Source organism: Urocitellus parryii, chromosome 8 (assembly GCF_045843805.1).
Source record: "Urocitellus parryii isolate mUroPar1 chromosome 8, mUroPar1.hap1, whole genome shotgun sequence".
In the NCBI taxonomy this organism is placed as follows: domain Eukaryota; kingdom Metazoa; phylum Chordata; class Mammalia; order Rodentia; family Sciuridae; genus Urocitellus; species Urocitellus parryii.
Window position 1 is genome coordinate 118,383,255 of NC_135538.1, and position 14,262 is coordinate 118,397,516.

A 14,262-nucleotide genomic window follows, 5' to 3' on the forward strand; every position below is an offset into this window, starting at 1 on the left:
TCAAGGAAGTAATGGAGACTCAGCCTCTGGGGGAGCACCATCAACACCACAGCCTGAGCTGAACCCCTCCCTTGGGGTGCTTAGGATCTCCTCCAAAAGAAATGAACTGTTAAGGGGTACAGGGAGCCCCTCAGACCCACTTGCCCTGGAGCACATGGTCATGGACACATCTCCACACATAAACATAAAGTATGGAAAGAGAGCTCCAGAGAAGGAAGCTGGAGGGAAAGAGAAAATGTGGGACCCATCAATCATGTTATAGAAGGAGACATCCCCTTCACTGTAGTCCAGGAAAACCCCCACCCTGCAGGGATCCTGCCTAGGAGATAACAAAGTTTCAGGATCAGTACAGGCAAAATATTTACCATAAAACTGCCCCATGACCCAAAACCCCCTATCTGGTAATTCCAGGTACCAATATCTTTTTTCTATATCTTTCCTACAGACTCCCAGAGTCCACTTGCTTAAGAATTCATTCTCTATCTCCACTTCCCAGTACCATCTTCCTGATGTGATGCCCTCAAGACCCAACACACTGCATTTTTCATCACGGTACACACAGGGGTCCTTCCAGGTCAGACGTGTCTTTTCATGAGAGACAGAAAGTCTGCCATGAGCAGAGTCTGGATCCAGAGTGACAGCCCCTGTTGAGAGAGTTATCAATCATGCAAGGTCCTCCCCTGCCCCAAAACAAGCCACACCCACCCACCACCTCAGAGCCACATAGCTGCCTGAGCTGAGGAGGGGATGAGCCCCCTGAGATAGGAGTCTTATAACTCAAGCCCACGTCCTCAATGAGGAGAAGGAGGCAGAAGGCTGATTTGGAGGGTAGCGTGTGATAGGACCCTTGAGAACCAGTACCAGTTTGTGACCATCACTTCTGACACAGCAACACCATTGGTGATGCCAGCATCTGAATCACCACAGAGAATTTAAGGAGAAGCCAGAAGCCATGAGGGCAACAGGAGGAACATCTAGAAGCACACAGTCACTCACAGGCTTGGAACTGTTCCTTCCGCCAATCTACGAGAGAACACAGATCTCATGTCAGGGATTTGCAGAGTCTGTACACATCAGGGTCAGCACACAGACTTATGAAACACAGCAATGTGGGCAAAGAAGGGAAAAAATTGTGTGAAAACATTCAGCTGGTGAATTTATTTCTTACACACACACACACACACACACACACACACACACACCACTCACGCATCCTGCTGCAGCCTTCCCTGAAGACTAAGCCAAAAACTTTAACACACCAGGATCAAAATGCTGGATATCAATCTGAAAAGTCACTGTTCAGATTTAGCTACCAAATAATACTTTCTCAAGACACAGACACACAACCATTATGAAAACTAGGTTATCTTGAGATATAATTAAGGTTATCAAAATTTCCAAGACCTCCATTTACTTATAAAGAACTGACTGTGCTGAACTTGTAAGGTTAACTCTATGCCATGAGTAAAGAATTACATCTAGCTTAGCTGAATTTGGAAGATGACTATAAATCATGAGTGCAGGGAACTCAGAGAAATTTTGCCAGGTTAAGTGGCAATAGAGAGGGTTTTAGGATGGGAGAGAAAGAAGTTCAAAGCAGGAAACAAATATATCCATTGAGAGGTCAATGCTAGTGACTTTTCTTCCACTTCTCACAGACCAATAGGAGGCAAAAATCCTTACTGGGAACCCCAAAATATTGGACCTAGTCATTTGCCTCCCACAAGAATTGCCTGAAGAGTTTTAAAACTTCCAGCTACGATATAATCCATAGTCCTAAACTACAGAGTGCGTGAATATGTTAAATACATGACTAGGCAACTTTACAAATGTGATTTAAGATTCAGGTTCTTGATCAAGGGAGATTATTCTGGATTCTCTGGGTCAACCCAAACTAATCACATGAACCCTTGTAAACAGACCTTTCTTGGCTGTGTCAGAGAAGCAAATAGAAACACAGAAATAAGGTCAAAAACATGCTGTGTCGCTGGCTTTGAAGATGGAAGAACAGGCCCCCCAAACAAAGGAATACAGATGGCCTCTAGAAACTGCACAAGACAACAGCCTCCAGAAAGGAACACAGTCTTGTCCACACCTTCTTAGACTTCTGACCTACAAACATGTAAGATAATGTGCTTGTGTGGGTTTAAACCAATAACTTTGTAGTAACTTGGCAAAAATAAAAAACTAATTATGCCCACATAGGTGTCACACCCAACGTGGAACAAGCACTGGCAGAGAAATGTGCTTGCAGAAAGCATGAACCTTCCTGTCTCCTGCACACAGGATGCTGAAGACCCAGAAAATATCACATGCTCTGCTAGATGGTGAAGAGACAGGTGCCCAGTGAGCCAGTGAACCAGACAAAGTCTGAAGTTCAGAGGAAAAAGCCCAATGACAACCAGGAATAAGTGACACAGACCTTGAACATAACATCAGGGTCAGGGGAAAGGGTACTAAGAAATGAGATGAGACCTGCCTTTTCTCAGGAGACACCAACCCAAGGGTCTTATGAACCAGTTCAGATTAGCCTCCTGATGGTGAGGGCCTGAAACAACTAAAAGAAAATACATGGCCCCTCTTCCTCCACTGTCCCAAGGTCACATAAGACTCCTCCAACCTCCATACTCCCTTTTGAGAGAGAATAGGAAGGTGCCAAATGCCAAATGCCCATGTCTCGGCTTGGCACAGAATCACGAGCCACCACACAGCTTTGTAGGTCCAAACAGCAATTCTTTATTCCCGATCTCACACCAGCCTCCACACACGTTCAGGGGCAATTCCAATATCCTCACAATTCACCTACTCCACGAGGCTTTTTCCAAATCCCATTTGAATCTCACGAGAACTCAAGGGGAACAAGCAGCGGGAACACCCTAATCCCAGCAGCAATAATCTTCAACCTCAACTTCCCTAAAACTCCTATTGTCACGCCCTAAACCCAAGGATGGAGATACTTCCTGCAGGAATACACCCTAATCCTGGATCCACCCTGGTGATTGAGCAGGGTCACCTTTCTCAAACACACAAGCAAGGTCGCAGCAAATTTCCAAGGCAAGTCCATTTAACATGGGGTACACTGGCAAGGATTACGATGCGTCATACCTACTTGGTAATGGCCCTCAGCAGGAAGGTTATTGACCAAAGCAAAGTCTACATACATCATGCACTTCAAAACATCTTCAATTGAAAAGCTTTCACATCCAACAGGGTAGAGCCTCAGAAACAAGATTAGAATGACTAAAATAATAACTAAACAACAGTTTTTATTTCTTAAAGAATTGTGTTTAAATTTGTGTCCCCCATTTCCACTAATACAGGTTCAATCAAATACATTGGTATCTCCATCTTAATAGAAACTAGATCATATAAAATGGCTGAGCAGACCCAGATGACCCTTGGAGAAAAGTAAATTTTGCTCATTTTACACCAAGACATTATTTGGAATCCAATTATAATTTTATATATAATAACTGATTGAGATTATCAAAGAAGCAAAAAAAGGAGGAGAAGGAAGCAGATGGGGGAGAAAAGGGGAAGGAATGAAAGAAAAAAAAACATTTTGAGACTCTCCAGTATGTCAAATACCATGATATGCATATTAATGCACTTTTCACATAGTTCTCACAGAAAATTTTTAATTTATAACTCATTGTTTTACTTTCATGAACAAGATGAGATCAGACATTTGTCCACCTCATACTATGAACTTCTCAATATGAAAGTGTTGATTCTAGTATATTAATTGTGTTTAGCCTTACAAAATAAAAGAGTTTGCAAGTTATACATGAAAACATATAGACATGGGGCTGGGGATGTGGCTCAAGCGGTAGCACGCTCGCCTGGCATGCGTGCGGCCCGGGTTCGATCCTCAGCACCACATACCAACAAAAGATGTTGTGTCCGCCGAGAACTAAAAAAAATAAATATTAAAAAAAAATTCTCTCTATCTCTCTCTCTCCTCTCTCACACTCTCTAAAAAAAAAAGAAAAAAGAAAACATATAGACATTAATTCAGCAGAGAACAGGGAGATGGTTAAAAAAAGACTATTTGATCCTTATTTTTAAATAAAAATGTCCCCAGGAAAATCATTAAGATTCTCAAAGAGTGTTCCTCAAACATCTGAATCCAAAGCCTCCTTTATGCCATGGCTCACCCTTCTCTGTGTCTCACAGTCTATATCTCTAATGTGAAAAAGAAACAACCAGAGCAAGAAAACGGCATATTATACAAACTGAGATGGCACAGGTCCTAAACTCACCCCCAGAGTTAAAGAGTCCTCTGGATAATCTTTCATTGCATTGGAAACTGCCTTAGCATATGTTTGTCCTAACTGCTACTGAAAGGTTCAGGTGATCTCATTATCACAGACAAACTCAATGAGATGATTACTTAGAAATGGCTTAATGGAATTCACACACACACACACACACACACACACACACACACACACACACACACACAAAGTATTCATTGAAAAAATCTCAAAGATGTATCAAGGAGTTGGTCACATTTCATACACACAAAGAACCCACAAATCCTCTTCAAACTCAACTCAAACCACTTTGAATGTGATTTTCCAGCTCTCATTGCTTCAGCACACTCAAGATGTCTATGTGAATCTTGGGCACTCTACTTTCCTTCTCACATCCTCTCTCCTCCCACCTCATTCCTTTTTCTCTGATTTGTTCTACATACTTTCTCAGGTAAACAATTTTAAACTCTCCAGGTTCCTCCTTTTATGATCTTCACACATTTAAAAAAACAAACAAACAAAGGACCAAGCCCAACACACAAAGCAAAATTCTCTTAAAATCAGAGAAAATGGTTGTGAACATTATAACTTTCATTTTCTTCCTGTAAAATAAACACAAACACAGAATGTTGCATATAAATTCAAGTGGTTCACAGACCCTCTAAACATCCTGGACCCCAAATTCAGAACACCAGAAATTCATTTCTCAGCAATTTAGATGCTTAGAAGAAACTCAGCTAGGACAGCGAGTCAGAGTAGGAGGTGGCTGAGAGAAGACCTATATCCAGAGGACAGGAAAACGCAAGAAAACCAATTCTGGACCCAAACAGTAGGAATCTAGGTTAAAGGAATAGAGAACCAAGCCTCACATTAGGAAGATAAAATTCCTAAGCTGTCAAATATGATTTCTGAAATTTCATGGAGACCAGCAATTCCTATCCACAGTTCCAACCCTGCTCCATGCAGGCTCTCCTCACAACTGAACTCTCCAGTGTCAGTGCACCAACAACAAATACTGTGGAACAGTATGTTTTCAGGGGATACAGCTAAGCCTAACCTGCAGGGGAGAATGGGCCTAGAACAGGTTCACTCCTCAGCACCACAACATGAGAAAATAAAATTTAAAAAGACAATTGGCAAATTACCAAAAATGAAGAATGATTTAGGATTGGGGTCATGGCTCAGAAGTAGAGTGCTTGCCTAGCATGCTGAGGCACTGGGTTCAATATTCAGCACCACGTAAACATAAAATAAATGTATTGTGTCCACCTACAATTTAAAAAAATGTTTTTAAAAAATGAAGAATGATTTAAAAACAGAAATGTGAGGTAAGTTCTGTGTCCCAATCCCAAGGAGAAGTCCCTGTGGTCTTCCAACGCAAATTACAATCATTTTTCTCTCCTTTTAGGAGAATTTTGCTTTACTGTTGTGCTTGTCTTTGATTAGTTTGGGCAGGGGACAGATTAATGGATGAGGACTATGAAAAAACCCCAAGAGAAATTAAAAGTGTTTACTGGGAAGGTGGGAAAAATTAAAGAAGAGCCATCAGGAAAACCTATCCCATCCTGGGTGGAGGCCACTGATACAGAAGGACAGAGGAGGAGCCTGGAGGAGGGAAGGCCAAGGACACATCAGAGTCACTTACCTGCATACAGGGGGGCCTTCCTCCAGGCTGAAAGGGAACACATGGTGGTGAGACCACAGCTAAAACAAGCCTGCTCAGCATGAATGTGCCTGCCCTGGCTTCTACTCCATTCTAAAGATGAGACTATCCACAGGAGGAGAGAGTCAGAAAGGAGATGGCCTCTTGCAGTATGCAGGGTCAGCAGGGTGTTGTGGGAAATGCCCTGGACCACAGATCAAAACGGCTGCTTTACAGGCCAACTTCTACCACTGTCCCACTGCTTCCTCTCTGTCAGAAAACCATCTGCCTCACAACTTATAAAAATCCATATTCTATCTCTTTATTCAGTTTTGCCACTGAGGATAAAAATTATACTATGTGGGAAAATATTTGAGAGAATAAAATATAATTCACTCCACAATTGTCAGAGGCATTATTATATCCAGACTTTTTCTGGCAAAGATATATTTGGGAGAGGAGTGGGGATGTAGCCCATGGTAGAGGGCTTGCCTAGCATGCACGAGGCACTAGGTTCACAACTCAACACCACAAAGTGAAAAATAAAAATTTAAAAAAACATTTGGGAAATTACAAAATGAAGAATGATTTAAAGACAGGAATGTGATGTGAGTTCTTGGGTAAAAATACCCAACTTTTCACAGGTGAAATAGTTCTAGAAAACCACTTTTTAGGAAGTACTTGGTTCACTCCATCACATTCTCACCTGTGGTGAGCAGCCCACTTGAATTAGCACATTTGGGAGCTGGAGAAAACATAATCTCTGGGTGGCGATTTGTTGGGAGATGAACAAAAGGCCACACTCATAAACTTAATGACACCATTTACTTATATAGGTCATTTAATGAATGCTTAGTATCTGCCTTTAAGCTTCTAGGTGCAGCCCAACACCTAGATGCTTTGAAGACTAAAAATCCATATTCTCACAAGACCCATGCAGATGATGGCAATGTGGTTCCCATATGCTGGCTGTAAAATAAAAACTAAGAAAAATTAAAAAACAAAACAAACCACAGGACACAGAAAATATTTTCAGAAATAAGGAGTGAGACAGGGTAGTTGATCATACAGATCGAGCTTATATATTAAAAGTGTGAAATAGAGCACATGTTTGCTTTTTTTTTTTTTGTATCAGAGGACTTCCATAGAATGTCCTACACCAAAAAAGGTTATAGGTGGGCTGTCCAATTCTCAACAGGTTACACCCACCTCCATAGCTACTATGAAGTATCTTCCAAGCAGGGCAGAGATAAAGGTCATGTTTCTTGGGGAATCTATTGCATGGGAGAGCCACAGATAGTTCCCAAAAGTAAACGTGAAACCTCCCTGGCTGCTAAAATTAAAGAAGATCCCCAAATAATTCACAGATGGCTTCCTGCACAATATAATGTGGGCAACCCAAATTGAAATAAGATGCAGAATACATGACAGACAAGGGGTCACCATCACATCCAAGTTTCCAAGGTCTGGGTAAGAAAAATCCCAGATTTTAAAAAGCCCGGGGAGCAGTGTTCAAGATACCACCAGCTTCCAAATGAGCCTCCCAGGGATGGGGACCCACATGTCTGTGCCTAGATAGAGACGAGGAGAAGAGACACCAGGACATAGGTAGAATAAGGAAACAAGGGATACCTAGAGAGTCACTTACCAGACAGATAAGCAGCTTTCCTCTGAACTGAAAAACAATAAGAAATAGGGAAGCTAGGAACTGGAATGTCTGCTACCAAGAAAACAAACAAAATCCAGGAGGGAAAGCAGAACTTACTGAGATCTGCCTGGAGTTCATCTGAAAGAAAATAAAAAACAGCGTGAACCCCCATCCCCAAGAAAAGGAAAGTCTATGTGCCTGGAAAACCCCGCAAAAAATTTCAGTTTACTAGAATTTCTGACTACAAACCCACCCAACCCTACTAGACTCTAGCTCTCCTGTCTGATCTCCTCAGTCACTTGCACTGGTCCCAGGACCCTGGATCTCCCTAAAGAGCTGGACCCCAGACCCTGGCCCCTGTCAGCTGTCCCACTCACCACCAGGTCTGCACTTGCCCTGTGGGGTCTTACCAGTGGCCTTCAGCACCTCTTCCTTTGCCTGCTGTTTCGCCTCCTTAAGCTGCCGCAGATGCTTCTTTTCCTGCCTCACCTGCATCCTTCTGGAATGTTCTTTTCTGATAAAATAGCTAGCCCCCAAGAGTAGGAGCCCCAGCATGGTCAGGATCACAGCAAATGCTGGCTTCCAGGGAGAAGCCTGAGGGAAGAAGGGCTCTGTGGCCCAGGCAGACAGAGGTCAGGGGCACACCCAGGAGAGCCAGCACACTCAGAGAGGCCAGCCCTCCCCACAGCTCTGCTGGGAGTGGGCAGCAGCACTGACCTGGGATGTAAATAGCCATGGCCTTCTCCTGGCCCAGGACAGGGTTGAGGACAGAGCAGGTCACATTCCCCACAGAACTGTCTCTCACCACCAGAGTGGCCTCCACACTGAACAGCTCCTCAGTGTCTTGGGTGTGGGCCTCAGAAAGTGCTGGGAACTTGTTTCCACTGAGGTCTCTCCACTGCACCTGGGGCTTTGGGAACCATCTTGAGGCTTTGCACACCACGCGCACTCCATCCTCTTCTGGCCCTTCTATGTGCACTTGGGGGTCAGAGCCCATCCCTGTGGGAAGGAAGCAGTGGAGCCCCAGGAGGCCACCTTGGGCCCTGAGACCCCAGAGTTGCCTAGATATCACAAAACTTCAGGGGGCAGGTTTTCATGTTGAAATCTGGTAGTTCTAGGGGAAGAAAAAATAAAAGGAAGGAGCACAGGGACCCACACAGGGCAGTGGGCTCTTCTCCCCAACTGTGAATTTGGTCCCAGGGCTCCCTCCTTGAATCTCCAGTCTTCTCACTTCATACACTCTCCTACAACATCTGCCTCTCTGTGTATATCACATCCAAAATTGTATTCAGTGACCACCTTGTTTTCTGAATTCTCTTCCCCTACACCTATGTTCCCATGAGTTATCATACACTTCATACACTTCAAACTCAAAACTCCAAACTGAACTCATAAATTTGCAACACTTGTGATAAAATGATTATTTTGTGATTATTAAAATGTCCCCAATTCCTCACCCTTCTTTATAGCCAGTTCTCCCACTTCCACAGACTTTTTACTGCCTTTACCTTCTGCCTCTGGGCCCAGTCACCGAATTTAATTTGGCAATGAGAAATTAGCTAATGTGACTACTGCAGAGGTTTGAAAAGCACTTGTACCTTGGTTTTACTCTCTGCCATTTCCACAGGAGGACAATCCTGGGCTACCCAGTGGAGAATGGACTCCTGTGACATTGCCTGGTCAACCTGCTACAGCTGCCCTAGGTCAGCCACATGACCACCTGAAACATGAGCACACTCAACCAAGGTGCACTTGGTGAACTTTTCAGCTGACTTAACAACAAATAAAAATTACAAGTAAAAAGCTTAATTTTCTCTGTTGAATAAAAGAAGATTCACCCCTTTTGCTTCTAGCATTTGCTTTGAGAAACTGCAATTACACATAGGTACTTTCTCATCTTTTGAAATGTTTATACATGATTTTGAAAACTATTTAGGTTTTTTGCCAGCTTTGTGGCTCAGGAATGTCTTTCTCAAGGACATGGGAGCCATTTCTTTGAAATTTAAACATCAGGGAAGATAGCAACCCTTTGTTCCTTTCTGTGAAAAGATAGGAGCCTAACTTATGTGGGCATCTTTCTCCAAGTTGTAAAACTACTCCCTGTCATAAAGCTGGAGAAGTTTATTTTTCTTCCAGATAAAGCCTGTTAGATGACACAGATGGTCTCCCAAACTACCAGGTAAATTTGCGATGAGTTATGTGCTTTGAGATCTCTTAATTGAGAACTACTTATTGTTCATCTTGAAAACAAGTATACAGGAGATTATATATGCTTGGCTACAAAAAGAAAGAAGAAACTCCTTTTTGGTTGTATAATCCCTTTACAGATCACCATAATATGTATCATATTCTGGTTTGATGCTTATTCAATAATAAAGTATTTTCTCATAGCAAGGGAGATTTTGCTTTTAATTATGTTCCTGAAACATGACCAAAGATGTATGAGTAAACCAAGGTGATTATTAGCCAAGTTCAGACCCAATTAGTTGAAATCCCTCAGTGCCTAAATTAAATATATTTTTATTGCCAGATACACCTGAGATTATGGCTGTTTGATACACAGCATTATTACAGCAGTAGAACTGACAAATAATTATCTAATGTCCTGCCATGAAACAACAAATGGTTGAAATAAAACTCTGGAAGCCTCTGAACTCTTCTCCTCACCTTCCAAGTTTTGTGATAAAAAATCTATTCAGTTGACTCTAGTTTCTAAACCTGTCTGACCCCTCCTCTCCCACCCCACTGCCATGCCTCAGGTCAGGCAGTCATTCCCTCCACATCATAACTGCACTCCATGCCTCCTTCTTGCTCACCTCCATCCATCCATTCACAGCTGCCAACATGAGCATTCCCAGCATGGCTCTGTTTAGGATTCCCCCTACTCTGCATCCAAACTCCATAACACAGAAACAAAGCCTTTACTGACCTGGTAACTGCCTTCCTCTCCAACACTTCACCCCAAACTCTACCATCTGAGACCCTCAGGGCCCACTCACTCAACACAAGAACTATCTGGTCAAATGTAAGTAGCTATAATCAGCATGTTGTATGCTCTCTGCCTTTTCACCTTCCAGCCCATCAACCTCCAGGGCTCTCGTACCAGCTCAGGTGTCCACTCATAATGACCTCATCCTGACACCTGTGACTGATGTTATTACAGGACCATCTCTTTATTCCAGTATTACCACTTCTTACCATGCTCCCCCTCAATCCTCCTACCAACCATGATGGCCTCATTGTACCCAGAATAATCAACCATACTCCTACTTCAAAGATTTCATACAAGGTGCTCCCTCTGCATTAAACTCTGACTCCCCAGATATCCACCTGGCTAAATACCTACTTCCTTTAAACCTTGCTCAGACTGTCAATGCCCAAACCCCTATGTAACACTGCAGCTTGTCCTAACTTCCCAGCCCATATCCTGAGCCCCTTTCTTAGGTCTACTTGGCCTTTTGTCTTAAGTACCTTATAGCATCTTATACTGAATTATTTATTATGATTTTTTTCCTTTTCCTCTAGAAGGTGACCTCTTCAGGGTTGGGATCTCTGGTACACTGATATATTTCTGCTGCACAGAATAAGTCCCCTCATATTTTAGATGCCCCATAAACAGTGTTTGTATTGAATCAATGAATAAATGAATGAGCCATTTTTTCCTCTATTTCACCTATAAAATGTGAGGCTAAATTAGATGATCCCTGATATTCCCATCAAACCCAGTGCTCCCAAGGTCTCTAGAATAGACATCAAGTAACTAACCTGCCACCTTCAGTTCCAAATTAGCCTCTTTAGAGAAGCCTCCCTTTCTGAAGAAGCAGGTGTACATTCCATTGTCAGAAACCTGGACCTTGTGGATGTGCACAGCAGCCTGCCCCTGGGTGAGGAACTTGCTCACCAGTGAGGTCCGCCCTCTGTACTCAGCCATCTGCTCCTCAGTCTGTTCTTGTTGGTTCCAGTAGATGAACACTGCCTGTGAGAGTGTGGTGCGGAACCACCCCAGTTCCATGTTCTCCGCATTCATGGCTGGGACTAGGGTGCAGGGCAGTATGGCATCCTCACCCAGCACTGCCACAATGGGGTGTTCAGGGCCAATAACCTGGAACTGCTCTGTGGACACAGACATGGGGAGACAAAGCTAGAGAAACACAGACCAAAAACAGAGAACACTCACCATCAGGTGGGAAGGCCAGGAAAGCTGGAGCAGGGGCCAGATGAGATTACCCCTGAGGTGTGATGGATTTGGAAGAGATCATCTGACCATTATGATGTGGCCCAGAAATGATGCCAAAGACATTCCCTCATTGGCCTATGCTCCTAGTCCCAAGCCCTCCCATGAAAAAATGTCGAATTTAGTGGTTCTCAAGCTTTTATGCACCCTACATTTCATGGCAGTGGGGTGGAAGATGAGGGGTCAGACAGGTTTAGAAACCCAATTCAACTGAATACACCTTGTAGAGCACACATTACTGGACCCCACTCCCAGAGCGCCTCATTCACTAGATCTGAGTGGGTCAAGGAATGTGCATTTACAAGGAGTTACAAGGGTGGTCTGGGGAGCACTCTTTGAGAACAACATCTCTAACCTGGTCTGTCCCAGTACAAATGTGAAATCTGACAAAGAGCACACCTGACTAAAGGTGAGCACTCTGGTCATTCAGCCACACCCAGGAAATTCCCCTCTTCCACTTTCTACATTTTTTACTTCAGTCCATATTTTTCTCCTCCACTGATGGAGGAGAGAAATACATATGCACTTTAAAACACAGAGTCAAATGCTACTTACTGCTCTGAAAATCCTGCTCTCCTCATGCACGGAAACCCTCATCACTGCATGTTCAAGAAGCAAGTTCACCTAACCCTCCACCCCTTGGTGCTCTTTGTCTTCTGAGGTCCTCTGTAGGACACAGTGCAATGGGCCTCCAAAGAGCTACTCTCAAGCCCTGTGCCACTCCAGTCTGGTCTCAGCCACCATTAAATCTCAACCAGAGGAACTAGGATTCCTGACCTCAGTGATCATTTTTATGTGTGAACTAATCCAAGTTGCTGTTCTGCTCAAACCCTCTATATGGCTCCCCACTTCTCCCCAGGCCTGACAAGGTAGACTCCCATTCCCAAGACCCCTCTGAACTCACCTGCTGCTTCTCTCCCCATGGGCTCTATTCCAGAAACACTTGCCTCTGTGCTTCCTCACACCTCAGCACACTGCCAGCTCTGCACAGGCTCCTCCTGCAGGAACCCTCCTTCCAAATGGTCCTACAGCTCACTTCTCCTTCTCTAGGGTTATGTACCCACCTACACACCACCTCACTAAACTCAGCTGCCTTCCCACATCTGCCTCCCATGCCCCTGACTGCCCACATGCTGCCCTGCTGCATTTCCTATCACGGTTATCACTTCCAACACACTTAGGCCTCTCTGCCTAGTTGCAATTATTACTCACTGTCTCCTGCTAGAAAGCAAACTGTATGACAGAATTTCTGTCTGATTCTTTCCTAGAATGGCATCTAACAATCAACATTTCATTAATATTTCAAGAATAAAATGAATGAATGAATGCTTGCAGCACCAAAAAAAGGGCAAGAACACCAAAAAAGAGGGAAAATATACTTTAAAATGTTTTTATATCTTGCTGTTTAAAACCACAAAGGAAGACAGATGGGGACACTCACCCATGGACAGCTGGACAAGGAGAAGCAGGGAAGTGAGACAGCAGAGCAAGAAGCGACTGCAGGACCCCTCCATATCTTTTGAGCTGGGGAGAGAGATGGGGATGAGGGCCAAGACCTGCAGGCAGGACGCAGGTCCAGCCCAGAGCTCCAGCACCTCAGCATAGAGAGCAGGGCTCAGGGCTGGACAGCAGGACCCTGCTAGAGGAAAGCATTCCTATTGGTTCATTGTACTAACAGGGTACTAGGCCCCCCACAACCCTGACACTGACAAACAGCTGAGCCAGGCTACTTCCAGCTCTTCTGGGAAAACTGTGGGACTGGGAAACCACAGAGTTTCCTAAAAAGAAACTGTTCCTTCCTTTCCCACCCCAAACACAGGGCAGCTATACTCGGCCAGAACACCAGGCTCTTCCTTTCCCCATACCTGGAGCTCTGTGGTGGAAGCCATTCTTCTCTCTGTTATTCACAAACCACTCATGACCCCCAGAAACAAGGGCCAAGATTCAGGGCACCCATAAGGAAGGACATTCAGCTCCTGCTTTCCTCTTGTTCTGCCCCCTAATTATGCCCAGATTGGGCCTGGGCAGTGTCAGGGACATACACATCCTCAAGAAGGCTGTGGTGCCCATCACAGGAGCCCAGAACCCTGTCCTACTTTTTGAGATGTGAAGTTCACCTAAACCTGAACCTCAGCCCAGTCCCTTCCACTGTGGGCTCAGATATGGCACTTCATTTGGCACGTGTCAAGCACTTCCCCACCAACAGGTGTGCCCTTGCCTTCTTTTTCTTTGAGAAAGATTTCTGCCTGAGAGGTTAGGGACCTTTCCTGGACACAGAGAATAAAGATAATGAGGCCTGGTCAGAGAAAGACCCCCAAGCCACCTACTGTTTAGAAGGAGCAGGGAGAAGGCAGTCTGTGGTACTGGGAAGGGCAAGTTTTGGAGCCAACTTCTACGCTGCCCTCCATGCTCAGCCACTCTCAATGTGACCTCTTGGCCTCAGTTTCTCTATATTTATATTCTACATATTCACAACATCTAC

At 44.1% G+C, this 14,262-nt stretch overlaps 1 protein-coding gene across 1 annotated transcript; it reads right to left on the reverse strand.

Annotated features, from left to right (window-relative positions):
• LOC113175610 (butyrophilin subfamily 1 member A1-like) lies at positions 1–11,675 on the reverse strand. Its single transcript, XM_077801509.1, has 7 exons — positions 11,312–11,675; positions 8,264–8,545; positions 7,924–8,157; positions 7,547–7,573; positions 5,902–5,928; positions 991–1,023; positions 1–638 (listed from the first exon to the last, which is right to left on the reverse strand). The coding sequence occupies exons 1-7, from the start codon at positions 11,673–11,675 to the stop codon at positions 1–3; spliced, it is 1,605 nt and encodes a 534-aa protein (XP_077657635.1).
• Positions 11,676–14,262: the final 2,587 nt, after the last annotated feature.